Raw genomic sequence first — 18,211 nt, 5'->3', positions numbered from 1 at the left:
CAGAAGACGTACAGCTGTGTTTTTTTCCTCCTTTCCTCCCTGCTGTGAGTTGGAGGAGGGCTGGCGCTTTCATCACTCCTCCTCCACTTCTCCGGCTTCTCCTTAATCGCTCCAGGACGGCGATGCAGGTTTGTCGCTCCGACGCCATCACCTAAACCGTTTCTGTCAGGAACAGCATCAACGTTGTGCAAGGGTAACGAAGATGGACGAACAGGACCGGCAGTAGGAGGAGATGTTTTTGTGTCCTTCTTCCCTCCGTTGTCTTCCTTTATTTTCCATTCCACAAAGGTGTACTGGTCCAGCTCCTTGCTGTCCGCCCGCTCCTTAAGCTTAGAAGTCTCCTGGCCTTTGCTCTTTGTTGTTTGATCCTTGCTGCCGGCTGAGAAGGAGGAGGCGGCTCGTTCAGTCTCTCTCTGGTTGTGCTCCAGCCCTCTTCGTCTCCTCTGCTCTCTCTTCTCCTGGCTCCTGGATGCCGAGCCCCTGCTAATAGGTCGTGCTTTCTTTTGTTCAGCATTGGAGGTACTGCTGGGCGGCTGTTTATCCAACCCTTCACTTGGAGTTGTAGGTGTAAGTGCGTTGGAGGTGACCCCATCAGAGGGTAGAGCACGTTTTGAATCCTCATCATTTTCTTTCTCATCCAGCTGAGGTCCAGCCTCAGCCTGAGTACTGTTAGCCTCCAAATCCAATTCCTCATCCTCATCTTCCAGCTCTTCATCCTTGCCCTGTTCCTCCTCTGTATGTGAGCTTGTGTTAACATCTCCGTCCTCCTCCCCTCTCTCCTGGACGGGGGGGATGTCATTCAGCATCTCCTCAGTGACCAGCTCTATGTCCGGATCCTCTCTTGTTTGAGGCTCGCTTGTCAGTCTTTTCTCTGCTTCTTCTCTCTTTTTCTGTGCCTCCTCTTCTTCTGCTCTCCTCCTTGCTTCCTCCTCCTCTGCCTTTCTCCTTGCTTCCTCTTCTTCCTCCAGCCTCCTCTTTTCTTCCTCCTCCTCCTCTGCTCTTCTCCTTGCCTCCTCCTCTTCTTCCCTCCGCCGTCTTTCCTCTTCTTCTGCCCTCATCTGAGCTTCTCTTTCCTCTTCCTCCTTTTTTTGTCTCTCCTCACGCATGGAGTGGCACCTGTAATGAGAAAAACATAAATATCACAGCCCACATTTTAGCATTGCATGTGCTTCTGTGGTCCAGCTGATGTGTTCTAAACTGGACCTTTATGTTGTCTACAGTTTAAAACTCAGTTGTTACCTTCTGCGTGCTGAGTGACCTCTGACCAAGGCTTGTATTTTGGTAGCGCCCTGTTTTTGGCGGTGATACTCTGATCTCTGTCTGTGCCCTCTCCACACAGCCTGGATCAAAGTGGCTGCCTGTCGCCTGCGCTCCTTGCAGTACCTGCGCCACGAACGCTAAGCAGGAGGAAAGCGAACAGGGCAGGATCATTATTATAGTTTAGTTCTCTCTTAAATATTAAAATGGGAACATAAGAAACAAAATGAATACTGCTGAAAAAATGTTGTGTCTTACCTGAATCAAAATGGCTGCCTGTCTCATGTCCAGAAACTCCTTCCTCTGCAGACGACCTCTGAACCAGCGCTGAAGGAAGATGATCTTACGCATTACGTCCTTGTGCAGCGTGTCCTGCAGCTGCTGTCGCTCCAGCTCCTTCAAGAACACCTGAACAGAGGGAACACACCAAAATTTACATGGACAAAAGGGAAAAGGAGCAGATAAGAAAGGGGGTTTATAAGGTGTATTAAAAGATAAACTCAGGAGAAATTTAAAGAATTTAGTGACGTACCTTGGTTTTGCCTATCTGGTATGTGGTGGGGTCCAGGCCCATCTTCTCCAGCAGTGCTGAGATTTCCTCTTTAGTGGCAGCAGCGTTCTTTGGCAGCAAAACCCTGAACTGCTCTATGAACTCCTGCAGGGACAAGACAATGCAGGTAAGAAGTGTTCAAGAGACGAGTGTTGTGGATGTGATGAATGGTCAAAACCTAATGCCTAATCGTAAAAAGACTGTATATATTGATATTTTTTAAAGATATTTATGTACAGATTTAAAAAAAAGCAGCTACGAGTGATTAAGGAGACATCATTATATTTTATTTTTTTTTTATATTTTGATGCTGTTGCTATGTGTGTCTCTACCACTGTTGCAGGCCATTGCATCAGCTTCTTTTCAGCATCTTTGTTTTTTATCTTCTGTGCCTATTTTGGTGTGTGATTATCACATGCATTTTCCAAAAAAATGGAGGAACTTTACAGTACCTGGAATGTGTACTTGGCTCCATAGCCTGACCTCCTGATGCGAACGGTTTCCAGCATTCCTGTGTATCGCAGCTGCTGAACCACCAAGGCCTCATCCAGATACATCTCCTTCTGCTCATGTACACGCACACAAGAAGCACATTCGGTTTCACTCCTGACCATTTAGATATCCTTATTTACCAATTCAACTATTCAAGTCATATTGGTTTGATTCCTGTCTGATAAAACATAATTTTACTCTGCAACAGAGCAAAGAGGGTTGTTAGCAGCGCTATATGAATTCAAGACTTCCTCTTATAACGTCTCTGACCTGGAAGAAAACTTCAGTATTCATTTAGGTGCCCGAGGATTTGAACAGAAAGATATGAAAAAAATAAATTACAAATATCTAATAAATAACAATAGTCTCACTTTCTCAGCATTGGAGCGGATACAACGAATGAAGAAAGGCTCCGCTCTGTTCAGTGTCTCCAACAGTTTGGTCAGAGAGGTCTGGAAAAAAATAAACAGGAAAGGGGTTTGTTGTTGAATGTTATGGGCTGCAGCTGGAGGTTGTGTTTGTCTTGTTTCTGTGTGTAATGTGCATGCTGTTGTCGGTGATGTTACCTGGAACTGGGCACTGATGCTTGGGGGCTTCTTCTTCTTGTGCAGGTGGAGCAGAGACTTGGTGGTGCGGTCGTGCAGCGTCAGGCTCACAATGAACTTCAGAGACCGAGAATCCAGCAAACTCTGCACAGCAGTAATAAGGTAAATTATTGTCCTTCTTAAACACAGGAGTTAAAATTCTAATGAAATGAAGGCCACTGATAAAATCCAATCAAACTCTTTTACATGACATATACAGGAGTTTTAAAATTCTGTACTGATGTAATCATAACATCTAGATTTTATCCTAAATATCAAACATGCTTGAAATTGCTGAGGCAGCCCTGATGAGTCAACCTCTCACATCAACAAATAATCTCAGCCCAACATCAGTACAGACCAAGGTCCCAGACTAAATTTCTCCTCCAGATGCTGGGAGGGGAGAACTTGGAAAAAATCAACCCCACACTCCTGTAGTCTGAGAGGTGCTTGAAACAGCATACTCTCTTTATCTGCCCCTAAACAGGGGGTCTGAGATCTTTACTCACCTTGGGGATGACCTGCTTCTGTTTGGTGTTCTTGTTTTTCCTGTGAAAAAGAAAAAAGATGCGGGATGAGTTAGAAGCAGAGATGCATTAAAGGCCTGAGGCGGGAGGATGAAACAAGTAGTGATGGAGTGTGTGAAGCCAGGTTAGTACGGACGGCTGACTTCTTCATGCGCTGCCAGTCAGTGATGAAATCAAGAGTTGCACCTGGAAGACGGGATGAATAAAGGGCAGAGACGAGGGATGAATGAGTGAGAGGGTGAGGATGACAAGATGATGGTGGAGCTGGAGGAGGATGAAGGAATTTGCTGCAGGAGATGAGATTAACACTAGACAGCTCAGCAGAGACTCACCATACACAGACAGACATGCTCTCTTGCTATCATCACTATATAAAAGGGCTGTACAGTCATGTTCAGCCTCTCTCTGTTGCCACGTGTCAGACTGCAGAACTTGCTGTGAATTGTAACATGCTGCGAGGCCACTCGGACATACTTTCCCACGACGCTCCAAAAGACCTCACATGCCAGCGCAGTCTTCTGATGATGTTCATGCAGCAGTTAACAAAGGTATTCAAGGCGTTTCAGCTTTAGCCTTCAAAAAACTAGACGGCGTTGAACACAGAGCTAAAAATGAAATGTCTGCTGATAAAGCAGGAGTGTGTTTTATGTTTTTTTGGATTTGATCATAATAGATGTTAATGGTCTATTTAGAAAAGTGGGGATAAATGTGACAGCTATAACTATGTATGGCTGGTCAAATGGGGGCATGGAGCATGTTCTGCCTGAGCCAACTAGACTGGACTGATCTGGACAAGAGCGGACACCAGGTCTGTCTGCAGACTCACTGGAGGACGTGTCGAGGGAAGCGGAGGCGACCCCAGGACTGCAGCAGCTTGCGAGGGTCCTCACCATCCAACGGCAAGTTCTTAATGGAGCTGATGATCTCTGCATGCATGTCTCTGATCACACCACACACACACCCAGTGTGGAGAGGGAACGAGAGGAGGAGGTACAGGGAGCAGGGGAAGGGAGGGGAAAGACATTGGAAAAACCGACAAGAGGAGGAAGGAAAGAGAAAAAAAGTGGGGCGTGATTGAACACAACAGTTAGGACACCTTAGAAGAAAACACACCAACGCAGTTATCAAAGACAAGAACACACACTGCAGAATAGCTGGGGGTCTGTTATCGAGAGAAACTTCATGCTCTGCTCATCCATGAAGAATAACCCACAAAATTTATTCTCCCACTGTTCATGTTTATGTACAGAGAGACCACAAGACACGCTAGACCACCCAACCATGCTGCCATATCCCTTTTAAGAACAGAAACACACACACACACACACACACACACAAAGAGATTGGGGCTCGTAGGGATTGTGTTCACTCTCGTATCCCTGCCACTGTGGTAGTTATCATGCAGAGCTGACGTTCAGTGTGGCTGGCTGTCCGTTTCCATGCTGGGGTTGTTACTGGCTGTGTGATTGTAAGTTGTTATTGGTGTGGCTGTTGGATTTACGGTCCTTAACTGGGGCTGGTGTTACACTGGACACTGAGTCTGGTGAGGTTAATATGGAATCTTTTCTGTGTCTCAGAGCTAGTCCATGCAATGCTTTTCTATACTTACCACAACTGCCCATGAAAACAGAGGTCAGGCAGTGAAGGAATGGGCAACATATACAGAAAATGAGTCACAGTGAATCTGACCTCTACACCTCAGTGTTTGCAGATCTGGCAGAGGCTGGATGATTTAATAATGGGAACAATGTGCTGGGAGGTTTAACTCCGTATAGGTACTGCTCTGTAAAAAAAAAAACCCGACCCAGTAATTTCAGATCTGAAAGCAGGAGGTAAAAGGTCGAGATCCAGAGGGCACAGCAATCCAAAAATATTCTTCATGGTTTGGTTTCCATTCTGAGAAAGCTCCCCCAATTCTTTTGGTCTATTTGACTTGTGGCCTCGGTACGTGTATGAATACGTGTGTGCTTCTAAAGCTCCACAGTTGATGTAAGTAATCCGGGTGGCTAATCAGAGAAGGCCAGTACAAACACCTTCCTGTGCTCTATAGCAAGAATAATAAACGTGAGGAAGGAGAGAGATTATCGCAGCTACAGTAAAAGATGGGGATTACAGTGAGGGAATGCAAGGTAAAGGGCAGCTTTGTTGTACTGGGTTATATCGGTGTACTGAACTTCCTCCTCTGCTTTTATATTTAAAGAAGCAGACCTTGCAGCATTTGACAAGCCAGGACTTCTCAGATAAAACTCATTTGATGCACTGGTTTCAATTTAACTATATTAAATAGCTAAAAAAAAATTATTATTTTTTTAGATGGGAGCAAACTCAGAAAATGGAGCAAACCCGTATCTGTTACCCAAACACATTTCCTTCCTGCTTGGCCTCATTTCTTCATTCCTTTCTCCTGTCCACCAAATTCACTTACTTCTTACTCTCATAGCTAGCAAAGATGTCTTCAAAGGCCTCTAGAGGGCGCTCCTCTGAGTGATCAAAGTAGAAATCGAGCATAGAAGCTCGTCTGTGGAGGGGAGAGGAGAGAACCGCACACAGTGGGGTCACCAAGAGGTGGAGAGGATATGGGTGACTGCGATGAGATGAAGGAGGATTCATCTGTCAGGGTAATGTCAAAAGCTGTGATTATGTTTAAGTAACTCAGCTGAAAAGAGTTTAGGTGTCTGACATCGTCCTTCCTCATCTCATCCAGCACCACAGGATAAATGTGGAGGTCCACACTTCACCAACCATTTGAAACATTTCCTTCACCTTCAACAAGGAGCATCAAACTGGAAACATGTTGCTGTGTAGTTTTTACGTGAAGAAAAAGGTTGCAGCTTCACGAAGGCTGTATATTACATAGATCACATTTGAAATAACCAGTCTGTGTGAGTCATGAAAGAAAAGCAACAGAGTAATTAACAACAAAGTAAACAGGACGGACAGTCTGCTTCCACGTCCACAGGTGCTACAGCAAACAGATTCCTCAAGAGGAAATAGACCTGACAGTTAAAAAACCACACAAAGACACAGTGGGACAAGTTTTAGACTTTTACATACAATAATGTAAATTACTTACTTGTACATTCTGTCTATTGGGGCATTGGATTGCTGAAGCTCTCCTAGAGGAGTTCTGGAGGCTGGACGGACAACACCTAAAACAATCAAAGTTAACACAAATTATTGGCGAGTAAAAATAAGAAGGCTTTCAGGTTGAATAAAAGGTGATCAGAGTCACATGACCGCAGCAGTTTTTGTTGTTTTGGTTTTTATCTTGACTTTATTTGGTCTTGGTAATCCACGTAAAAAGACTCCTATGTCAGTGGGCTGCACATGAGAGCACCACAATAGTCTGGAGGAGTGAGAATGCACTTTCTCCATCAATAATACCTTTACAATGATTCTGACTAAAGACTAGAAACAAGAATATTAGCCTTAGTTTAGCATTAGCACAATTCAAAGAGTGTCAGCAAGCTATCAGCTACAAAAATAGAATGCTCATTAATACACGTGAGGATGGGCTCACACTCCAACACCAATAATGTACCTGCAGTTTTGGCGGCCCATGTGCGGCCAGCTTCATTAAAAGCAGCCATGCCCCTGATGGTGGCGCGCAGGATGCCCCATCGAAACATGGCCACCGGGTCCATGCCGATGAGCTGCCGCACGTATGCACGGTCGCTACTCCGCAGCAACGCCACAATGTCTGGACGCATGTGGTCTGTGTTCTTCTCCCGGAAATCCTGGTGAGATCAAACAAATCAAATTTAAGCCATATTCATGTATATCAGTATAACTGAAATCCTCTTGCTTTTGTTACTTGACATCTTCTCTGTGTTTTGCTTCTTACCTTGACTTTATATTTGACGTTCCCGGCAAAGTGTCGAATGACAAAGGCGGGCTCCATCACTGGTGTGGGGACAAAGTATTTGTTCCCCTGGTGCTGCTGCTTGAATTTGGCTAATAGTGTCTCATCTGTAGCGTGGGGAAAACTGGAGCACAGGCATGGAGAGAAGGACAGAGGAACAAAGGTGGAATAGAAAGAGGAGAGGAAAAGAAAATATTAATATTAATAGAGACCTTCGACTGAATCAAAACAAACTTCATCCCAACTCGCAGCTATGAGACATGAATAAAACAGTGTGAATCGCCTGCAGCTGTTCTTACTTGCTCTCCTCATCCAGCAGGTAGAGCAGGCCGGTGGGCTTCTTGCTGATGAGATGGATACAGCCCACATTGTCTGTGTAGTCGATATTGTGCCAGGTGATTCCCTCTGCTTGATACTCCTCCTGGTTGAGGCAGAACAGAACATTTTGGTGAATAAGCTTGAAGGTGAAATCAAGTCAAGCTAAGAACAATTTCACTGTTGATCTTTTTACCTAAATTATTTAACCTATTGGTGTAAATACTACAGTGTGTGTGCTAAAAGATGCAACAGTATACATTTTTCTAAGTCAAGTTTGACTAAATAACTAAATATTTTAACAATAAATTAATCTTTGATTCATATTCCTGTTTAACCAGGCTCTTAAGGTTAAGATAAACTAGCATGACCTAGCAGGCATCCTTTACTCCCTTCAGAGAGGAAATGTTTGGATGACTCATCATTTGAGTAGTCATTATAATAAACACAGAGCAGAGCAGAGAGTCGTAAGTTTGAATCACAGGGCAGCAAATCCTCTGGTGGTGTGTTGTTTCTGTGCGTCATGTAAGAGGATTTGGGAGTGAAGCAAATGAAACGAGACCACTCACCTGCTCCAGGTTGAAGATGTGATGGTTGAAATAATACTGCAGCTGCTCGTTTGCATAGTTGATGCAGAACTGCTCAAAGCTGTTGGTCTCAAAGTCCTCAAAGCCAAAAATGTCCAGAACACCGATGGACAAACACTAGAAAATAGGACCATGAATACAAATGAGGCGAAGGAAGGGGAATGTATCCCAAAAATAACAATTTCTACAGCATTTAATGATGTAGACTTTTTCTGTCACATCAAAATGAAATCTTTCAGGTTCGACTGTGTGTGAGAGCGTTTGTGTCTTACCGGGACAGATTCCTCCATATCTCTCTTGTTAAGCAGTGCGTGATTGATGCGCAGGACGATCCAGTCAAACAAGGCGCTGTACAGAGATTTGGCCATGGAGTCTCTGGCTGTGATGGCCTGATGGCACAAAGAAAGATGATGCTTATTGTAGAGAAAACTTTGATAAATGTAATCAGAACACAAGCAAAGGTACCATTTCATCAGTGGTGGAAAAAGCACTTAGATCTTTTACTTTAGTAAAAGCAGCAAAACCACAGTGAAGAAGTAACATTCATGCATTCTGAAGTTTTACTTTAAGTATATCACAGGATGTCTTCAGGTATCAGGGACTTAAATTCAATGTGACCTTTAATAAGATCATTTCTAACCAAATTTAAGACCAAAGTTTGGACAAATCATCTTTTTCTTATTAAAGCATTGCTGGTAAGTTTAAAGGTAAGTAGTATATATGTGGTCCTGTGCAGAGGTAGGTCTGATGTAGTAATTTGGATACTAGAGTGAGGTAGTTTAATATACATTTTGTCTACAGTTAAGCACAAGAATAAAGTAATAAGACAGTATCAGGTTCAGAGGTATTAGTAACATCAGAACTGTGGACGCTGATGCAGAAGAGCTTGACTCTTTTTAACATAAAAAGATTGAAAGTTAAATTCTTTGTAGAGATTAAGACCTCACAAATTAAAATATTTGTAAGACTTTGTGATGACTTTTAAGGCCTAATATTTATTAAACTGATTTTAAGACATTTTAAGACTTTTTAAAGACCTTCAGCCACCCTGTATAAATATTCACATCAAACAGGAAGTATACCAAAAGTAAAAGTAATGGCCCATTTCATTATAATATTTTATACTATTAAAATAAAATTAGTGATGCATTAAAGTGTCCATCACTTGTTGAATCTTTATATGCTGCTGGGTGTCTTGTAAATTTCCACCAAGGAAATCTTATTCTTTATTTCCTAGATTAATGATACAAAATACAAAGTAAATCTTTACTAAAGTCTGTCAAATAATGTAGTGGAGTAAAAAGTGCATTATTTGTCTCTGAAAGGCAGTGGAGTAGAAGTATAAATGACCAGAAAATGGAAATACTCAAAAGATTTTAAGATTTAAAGAAAAAGGAAGAGAAAGCAGAGAGGAGAACATAAAAAGTCAAGAGTCATTATACACTGACTGTAGGTGTGGTGTCAATAAAAAAGAAGTAGGCATACAAGACCACCAATTAGTGTGCAGTTGGACACTATTATAGTAATGACAGGTTGGTGATGTGTCCTCTAGGCTGGTGCCTACCTCAGGGTGGCTGTAGGGGAGGATCAGCTTGTCGTTGACTGTCACTGTTTTCCTCTTCGTCAACGCCTCAACCAGCAGCTCCTCTTTAACCTGAGAGGGAACCACACAGGTTAGTCCTGATAATCACAGACAACTCACTTGACACAGTTAAGTATAGAGTCACACAAAGACAAACACGTTACCTTCAGCAGGTCAGAGAGTGTAGCCAGGATCTCTGGCGGTCCCACATCCAAGCCCTCATCACGTCCGTTCGACTTCCTCCTGTAGGTCACGTTGCCCAGATACAGGATGGCCGAAAGCACAGAAAAGATCCTGCAACACAGTCACATAAATTGCATAAGTTGACATAAGCGACAGTGACAATGGAGTCATATGACACATGCAGTAGCAGCGCTACACATGTTGTTCCTCAGTCTTATTGTCTGGTCATGTTCAATAACTAGTAAACTGAATAGAAGCATTGTATGGAGCCGCATCCACACACTGTTTCTAATAAACTGCTACATTAGCCAATTGGATGCAGCTATTGTTGGTGCTCTTAAAAAGTCTCTTTGTTGTAATTTATATTTTTGGTAATGTGACTCAACGCTCAGACTGAAATAACTTGTTTCCAGCACTGAGTGGAAAAATGCTTCAGGGTGGATTTTTTACACAATCCCTTCAACATGTCTGGAAGAACATTGTGTCTCTCTCCTGCATGACACACAATATATACGTTGAGCATGTTCATGGATTCACTTACTGTTTCTTGGTGGCCGGGAGGAAGCCAACCATCTCCATTGCCTGCTGCAGCCTTTCAAAGTCATGACGCAGGTCTTCCTCATCTTCAATCTTAAAGTTTTGCTACAAGACAAGACAAGCAGTTAGTGGGGGACTGAAATCACCATGACGTTGCACCAACAACAACAATCACTGTTGTAAACATTTAAAGATATACAGTTAAATGCTGTAGTACGAGCTATCTGACATTTCCGCTGTGCTTATTTTATGTACTGTGTTGCTTTAGTAGTGTCTTTGATGAACCAAAGCAGGATAGTTAAACCATGTACTTCCAACAGAACAAATGTGTGGGGAAAGAAAACACTTGTCCTGCACAGAATTATTTTACATACATTCAGCCAAATTCTCAGGAGACACAACAAAATGTATTTTAGCTGCCTCAGTTTAAGTATACGTGTTATTTAGTATATTTTCACTGCTTTACTTGCACACTAACTGATCGAACCAGCGGTACTAGCAACTCCTGTGTTTTGCTAAGTGAAGTGATTGTTTTTGTCAGTGGAGTCTGGTGACTTTGAGATTCAGAAAGGGCTGTCTGATGGCAAAATAAAATAATAAAATAAAATATTCTAAATACAGAGTACACTTAAACTGATATTGTTTTTTTAGGTGGGCCTTTTCTTAGGTGGCTAAAACTAACCTATTTAAGGCAGCATTTGCTCAGCATCATTTGATTTTATTCTATGTATGTGACGCAGGGGGTTTTCTACCCAGAAGTTATTGAAAACAAACATTGTGATTTGGTCTTTAGAGATGAGAAGAAGAAAGCAGAGCCCCACAATGGACAGACAAACAGGTGAAAAAAAGAGGTGGATAAAAAGGAGGGTGAGAAAAAGGGGGAATAAAAATGAGGGCGAGAACAAAGACTGCTTCATTAACATGCAGTGCACATGTGCGCAGTGAGCTGGGAGTGTATACAGCAGCTTATTCAGGAGCTTGACAGTCTTCATGAATACAGGGTTCACTCTGAGTGAATTACAGTGTTACCTTAAAGGTCAAATCACACTCAACAATGGGTTATAGTTCATTAACACCCTTTCAAGGATATTCACTGGGGTTGAGCAAAATGAACAGAGTAGGATGACACAAAATGATTTTTATCGTTTATATCAAACTATAAACTACTTGATGTGATGAGACCAGGGTACTATACCTGCTTGAGGTAGAAGTATTCTTCAGGCGGCAGCAACTTGAACTCCTTCCTCTCCTCTTCTGAAGCTCCCAACAACAGGTAGTAAAACACGTGGTAATTCCTGGAAAAACAACACATTGATCTTAAAGCCTGTACTGCACACACACTGTACTCACACCAAGTTATTACTGCAAGAACATTTTCTTTAGACTGCTCTTAACTCTTATTTGCACCAGTCATTTGTTTGTTTTATTATGTGGCAGGCAGTTATCAGTGGATATAAGCTTTGTGTTTATGGGCACAAATAAGGGGGAGTTTTGGTTATAAACCACGAGTCAACACATTGTAAAAAGCTTAATAGAACGGACACAATGTCTGGGGCTCAGTGATATCAGTTTTCCACTCATGCTATCAGTGGGCAGGTAGGCAGATCGGCAACAAAGCTTTGTTATAAAAGCACACAAGTGTAATGAGTTTCCACACTTATCACTAAGAAACAATTACAACATACAGTGGAGTCACTCCCTGACTAGACAGGCAGAATGCACTGTCAATGGCAACTGTAGGCCGGCTGACTAACAGTACACTGTGCAGGCGGCTAGTAGCCTGAAGGTTACGGAGGCAGGCTCGTCAATGGAAGGTGACAACATTTCCAAAACTAGCGGGGAAAATCTGGACAGGAAATGTGAATGTGTAACGCTCTTCCCACTCAAAAAGGCTACAGTATATTTTTATACAAGACATCTAGTGCTTCAGCTGAGCTGCTCAGTGGTAGCTTGTGGTTTTAAAGACAAACACACATGAGAGGATTTTTAACTTTACAGATTTTAAATAGAAAGTATAAACCATGACTTGTATAATTAGAAAAGGCTTTCCTGTGCTATAACAGTTAAATCTACACTATTTCATGGTTAATGTTTTGCTGTACTTACCGTCAATATGGAAACATTCTTATATTGGTTTCACTGGTGTACCAGTTTAAACTAGTCTTATCAAAGTCTGTTCCTTCTTTTGACTCATTCATTAGTGATACATATTACTGCAAATGAAATGACAGTGGGGGATTTGCTCACTCCCCTAACACTCTGACTCTATTTCCTAATTAGCCAACCTAGATATTTGTTTGCATATTAGTCACACAAGTAGCAACAGACCTGTGGTCTAGTCGGCAGTGAATGTCACAGTGAGTAATAAAGGGTTTGCCTGACTTGTAGAAAGGGTGAGTGACGACATGGGTAGTGGGGGCAGGAAAGTGTTTTTTTTTTTCTTATGCTTGTATCTCTGTAGAGCAACAGTTAAAGCTGTAGTAGCTGTATAAAAAATAACTTTACTTCGTCACTTATAATATAAGTACAAGAGAGAGATAATCTGTCAAAAAAGAAAAATCAGGTTCCTCCCACACTATTGTTTAGCTGTAAAATGAGAACATTTGTGACCTGGCTGCCATGGTGGAAACCGCCAAATCGAAAACTCAGCACCGCCCACCAGTTAGAGCAAACTTTCTCGTTTTACAACAAAAAGAACACTAAAATACGTTTCTGAAAACATCTGAAGCTTGATTCATGTGTTTAGCCCTGTCTAAATTGGCAGCTTGACTGCAGTTCACAAGCTGTGATTGACAGCTGCGTTAGAGACTCCTCAGCTTTGATTGGTTGTTTTTTATGAGCTGCTGTAGATTCTAGCATATGACATTAGATGCACAACGAGTCGGAGGAGGAACCTGATTTTTTTTGACAGGTTATCTGTCTCAAAGACTGAAGCTGAACTTCATATCCAACCATCAGAGGCTTCCCCTGTTTGTACAGAGGGCACCATGAGGGTCAGTGGGGGTTAAGGGTCAGGACTCTTCCTGTGCCTCCTCACCTCTCATTCTTCTCTCTGGAAACCAGACGTGACTTCTCCAGGAGATACTTCTCCACCACAGCTCTGTAAGGCAGAGAGGAAGAGAGGGAGGGGGGGGAGTAGAAGCAGACAAGGAAAAAGGGGAAGAAAAAAAACAATGAGGATGAATCACTTAACACTAAAGGTCACTCGGCTCTATCTGAGTGTGTGTGTGCGTTTTCAGGTCATATGTGAAAGTGACATGGTAATAAAAAATGAGGGGTGGAGCAGGAGGGGAAGTGAGGACAGATGGTTGGAACAATCAAAGACTGAACAAAGCGTTCAAATACGGTTACATGGAACATGGCACATCACATAGCAACACACACGCGCAACCACAAACAGACAGCTTTGGCATTAATTCATTTTATATTTATATTAAATGTATACTATAGATGGAAATAGGAGACTGGAAGGCTACTGCGGGGGTAGAGGTATGCTTTCAGACCACTGCAGTCATGAGATATGCACTAAAAGCAGTGGTTTTACCCACTACACCAGGCCAAGGCCATAAAGTTGTCTAAATCCGATTTTATAAGTAAGAGTTGTTTTTTCTATAGCCAGGCAAAAACAACACTGACGCCAGTCCTCATGACACACTAAGAATAGAGCTGTGCTGTGAGAAACATAGTTGTGTCCATCTGCTAAAACTGCAGCCACAACTATAGACAGCTTAACTGAGACCAAGTTCATACATCTGCTGTATAGATCCGCTAGTTCGGTTTTTCTCTTAACAGTCTGCACTGAAATTTCTATGCTAAAAAAAAAGGACTGTTATGAATATTATAAAAATACTGGGGTAGGTGTCATAGCCATGATCACACCCACAGATACTAGTTAACCTTAATTTACAATGGGTAAATATATATTTTTTTATCATGCAAGTTCAAGATGTATACGTATAAAGAAGTATCAGATGTTTTTGATGGGGCATAGCCTTCTTGTGTACCCAAGGGACAATCTCTGCAGCTCAAAAATGAAGCCAATGTGGAAGTGACACAAACTGCAGTTCCTCGTATGGCCACTTGAGGCTGGCTCCAAAAGCGAGTCAATTCTCACAGTCATCCATGTTACAATGCGTTTTTTGTCTGTATGGCTAATTTCCCCAAACATGACTAGTGTACTGGAGATTTTTATATAACTCACCCTTTTAAATGTTATTAAGACTTAAAGTTATTCATAATTAAAGGTGTGGCTGCTTTGACTAACAAGTAGGTGCTTTCTGTTGATGCACTGGTTAGGTAACACAACCACACTGTAACCCCACATTCACAGAGTATAGGTGTAGCTGTAGCACATTATTTCAGTGTGTTTTCAATTGATGACAGCTAATTGTAACATTTCATCTTCTAAATAAGTCTAAAAGACCTTCTAGGAAGTCGAATGTTCAATTTTTTCTGGTAAGCACATTTTGTTATATTGGATTTAAGCCTGTTTATTCCTAGCAAAAATAAGGATTCACATTATCACAGTTAACCACAGCTGTAAATGCACTGAGCTAATGAAAATAGCAGAGCTTTAGGGTTATCTTATCTCAAATCTCTCATCCAAATATGGTCACTTCTGGCTCAAAAAATCCAAGATGGCAACTGCCAAAATGTCAAACTTGCAGATTCAAAATGGGAGTCTCCAAACCAATGGATGACGTCACAGTGGCTATGTCCAGTATTTTATACTGTCTACAGGCAATTCAGAGGATGCCATATTCAGCTGTTTCTGCTCTGACACACTGATGTCTGTCTGATAAATACCTAGAACCAGTTAGAGGAATTTGACAAAGGTCAAAACATCTACTTACAGACATACAGGCCATGTGAGAGTTTACTGCTTGATGCTGCTTCTCGAAAAAACTCAGCCTAAGTCCCCTAAAACAGGCATCTGAGCTTGTTAATGTGCCCAGGATTTTGAATGTTTTGGTACATGTGGAGATAATTTGTTTCAGTGAACCCGTTTCACACCTGAACCCTTTCCAGGATAAATTCCAGTAAATGTTGCAGTTGGACAAAATGTCTCTTTGGCTCTCATATTTACATCTTGGTACAGTATGTTTGCAGAAGTATTTTCGTGGGGTTCTGAGCATGAAGGGCCACCACAGGAGACAATGTGAGAATGTGATAGCTCCCTAAAAGATCTGATGGAGAACAGTACACGTCTGCAGGAATGTTGACAGAAGCCTCCTTTCAGAAGAGCACAGAGGAGCCGACTGACAAACTGGCTGTACAGTATATCTGTCACCGTATATCAAAGAGTAAAAGAAGTCTCACAACACATCCACACAGAAAGATTAATACTGCACATGTTCATGCTTGGACATATTTCAATGACACACCACCTCCTTTTTACACCCCCTCTAAAGTGTGTGTTTCTCTTCATTGTTCTGTTCCATCTCGTTCAGATCCCAGTGAGGAAGGATAAGCTGGACAGAGAGTGGGAGAGAGAGCATAAAAACATCCCGTCTGTCAGTTAGTCAGTCTGCTCTCAGAGAGCAGAGCGGAACCGCAGCCTTTCCTTTGTTAATCTCCTCTATTGACTGTGTGAATGGCTGCCACTGGAGATGGAGAGATAGACAGGCAGCCTTTGTTAACGGCTTCAGAGCAGAGTTGTGATGCTGCGCTGAGTCCAATATGTTACTGATGTGAAGCAGAAGCATACACTAGCACTTACAGTGATGGAAAACTACATGAGGCGTTTTAGGCTGACTCCATTCATAGCTCTTAGCATTTCCTTGTTTGAGTAGGTTCCCTTTGTAGCACAGAAAAGCACCAGGCAGTGAAAATCAACTCTACTGATTGGATTACAGACCTTTCTCAGGGTAAGCAATTCAATAAAGCATGATGGTGCCATTAGGGGATAATCAGGTTGGGGATGCCCACTTACTGTGGAGATGAGCAGCTGTCGCCACGGGCATTTACACATTTCAAATCAAATTTTATTCCTAGTACAAAACATTTGTATCTTATCCTGAAGGAAATATGGTCCTGTTAGCTTTTATTCTGAGCACTGCACTGAATATGATCTACAGCCCGTCAGCTTTTGACTCTTTCACAACGATAGCATAACATTTTCTTTCTTCTTTTTTAAGACACTGTATTGAGCAGCTGTTCCCCTCTCTGAATGAGGCAATGAGGAAGTGACACAGCTGACCAGACTTTGATACAGCTCCTAACTAGAGTCTGACTGCTGAGAAAAAGGAAGGACGTGCTGGTGGTTGAAAGTTTCAGTCTCCACACACACACATTGCACAGAGGGGGATCCACATGACCAGCCATTAAAAGAGCAAAGAGGAAGATATTAGCTGATAGAAGTGGAAGACCCTGTTGACAGGCTACAGGAAGAGGACACAGAACAGAAAAACAATCATTAACATGTCCCTGTATGGTGTTGTACTGCAGATAAAGGCAGCGTGGCTTGACCTAATTTGTGTGAGGTTTTTTTGGGTGGTGGTCTGTTGCAAATGTACTCATGCACCCACTGTTAATTACTCACCCTCTGACCACTCCATTCTCCAGGTAATTCACCTGGATGAATTTACCAAAGCGGCTGGAGTTGTTGTTGTGGGCTGTCTTGGCGTTCCCAAAGGCCTGACAGAGACAAGACGACAGAAACACAGGGTAAGTTTCAGAGCATGAAGTCAAAAACATGCAGTGCATTACAAAATCAACCAACAACTTTTCAAGATTACTGCAATATCACTATGGTTGTGTTTCTTATCCATTTGTCTTCATCTTTTCGTCAAATAAACAGATGGGGTAACTGTCTTATATGTGAAATACAAAATGTTTCAAACATTGTGGAGGGGGCAGAATGACAACCTTCACACCAGGCTTGATTTTAAGATTTTAAGTCTTAGTTGCTGAAGACAAACTGGCTGTTTAAAATCTCTTCCTGCTTACTGTTGAGGTTTGGAAACTTAATTGTGACCTGTTGAGTTTCAAACTTTATATGCTACTGAGTGCAACACAATCAGGGAATGCCCGCACATGTATGAGCACCCTCAATGCAGTCAACAACAACAACAACAACAACAACAACAACAACAAAAACAAATCACCATGACAACAAAGAAACTAGATAGTCAAGGGGTTAAGTCTTGTTTTTAAACAGCAGCTGAGATGGCAAAAGGGGGTGGGACTATGTAAGTGAGAGTGTGTGTGTGAGTGTGTCAGCATGCTTGTGTGTTTATGTATGTTGGGGGTTTAAGGACGGGGCGAGCATCTGCAACTCGTTGTCCCCTCTTGCCCTCCTCTCACTCTCTTCCCATCCATCTCTTTCTTTTCTTTCCTCCTTCAAGAGCTTTTCCCTCATTCTCTTGTGCACTGTTTGTGTGTGTGTGTGTGTGTGTGTGTGTAAAAGAGAGAGAGCATAGGTCAGTGATGATAAATGAGGTTGGGACAGCCGTTGTGTAGAGCAGTGTCACAGACAGAAACAGAGAGGACCAGGGTTTCTCTCCAGGCTTCAGACTCATGCTAACCCAGCCAGGGGCACACAGAGCCCAGCTACCAGGGGCCCCGTTTACTTCACTGATACGCTAACAGAATAGCACTCTTTTTTCCCCCTTCATGATGCACATGCTCACATGGTTGCAGATAGACAGATACACACACACACACACTCAACAAAAGGCCACCGCAGGGGAAGTTGACTCAGTGCATGTTAAATAGGAGCCACATTGTATCTTCC

The 18,211-nt window shown here is 42.4% G+C and overlaps 1 protein-coding gene across 9 annotated transcripts in view; it reads right to left on the bottom strand.

Moving 5' to 3' along the window:
- LOC117253627 (myosin IXB) overlaps window positions 1-18,211 on the bottom strand; it is a 60,375-nt gene that overhangs the window by 11,080 nt on the left and 31,084 nt on the right. For 5 of the 9 annotated variants that reach the window (XM_033621190.2, XM_033621191.2, XM_033621196.2 and 2 more), the window contains exons 5-26: window positions 17,018-17,112; window positions 13,514-13,576; window positions 11,672-11,771; window positions 10,481-10,581; window positions 9,921-10,050; window positions 9,739-9,828; window positions 8,447-8,563; window positions 8,157-8,291; window positions 7,572-7,693; window positions 7,255-7,396; window positions 6,952-7,147; window positions 6,484-6,559; window positions 5,836-5,928; window positions 4,237-4,350; window positions 3,393-3,432; window positions 2,866-2,988; window positions 2,671-2,751; window positions 2,260-2,370; window positions 1,790-1,912; window positions 1,516-1,665; window positions 1,240-1,397; window positions 13-1,116 (exon numbers count right to left, since the gene is read on the bottom strand). In XM_033621190.2, the coding sequence (XP_033477081.2) occupies window positions 13-1,116; window positions 1,240-1,397; window positions 1,516-1,665; window positions 1,790-1,912; window positions 2,260-2,370; window positions 2,671-2,751; window positions 2,866-2,988; window positions 3,393-3,432; window positions 4,237-4,350; window positions 5,836-5,928; window positions 6,484-6,559; window positions 6,952-7,147; window positions 7,255-7,396; window positions 7,572-7,693; window positions 8,157-8,291; window positions 8,447-8,563; window positions 9,739-9,828; window positions 9,921-10,050; window positions 10,481-10,581; window positions 11,672-11,771; window positions 13,514-13,576; window positions 17,018-17,112 (3,464 nt within the window). The remainder of the gene's footprint in view (window positions 1-12; window positions 1,117-1,239; window positions 1,398-1,515; window positions 1,666-1,789; window positions 1,913-2,259; window positions 2,371-2,670; window positions 2,752-2,865; window positions 2,989-3,392; window positions 3,433-4,236; window positions 4,351-5,835; window positions 5,929-6,483; window positions 6,560-6,951; window positions 7,148-7,254; window positions 7,397-7,571; window positions 7,694-8,156; window positions 8,292-8,446; window positions 8,564-9,738; window positions 9,829-9,920; window positions 10,051-10,480; window positions 10,582-11,671; window positions 11,772-13,513; window positions 13,577-17,017; window positions 17,113-18,211) is intronic. The other 4 variants (XM_033621193.2, XM_033621197.2, XM_033621192.2 and 1 more) reach the window with 3 other exon arrangements.

The sequence above is a fragment of the Epinephelus lanceolatus genome, chromosome 6, assembly GCF_041903045.1.
Source record: "Epinephelus lanceolatus isolate andai-2023 chromosome 6, ASM4190304v1, whole genome shotgun sequence".
Classification (NCBI taxonomy): Eukaryota; Metazoa; Chordata; class Actinopteri; order Perciformes; family Serranidae; genus Epinephelus; species Epinephelus lanceolatus.
This window is presented reverse-complemented; position numbering and strand designations above follow the sequence as displayed.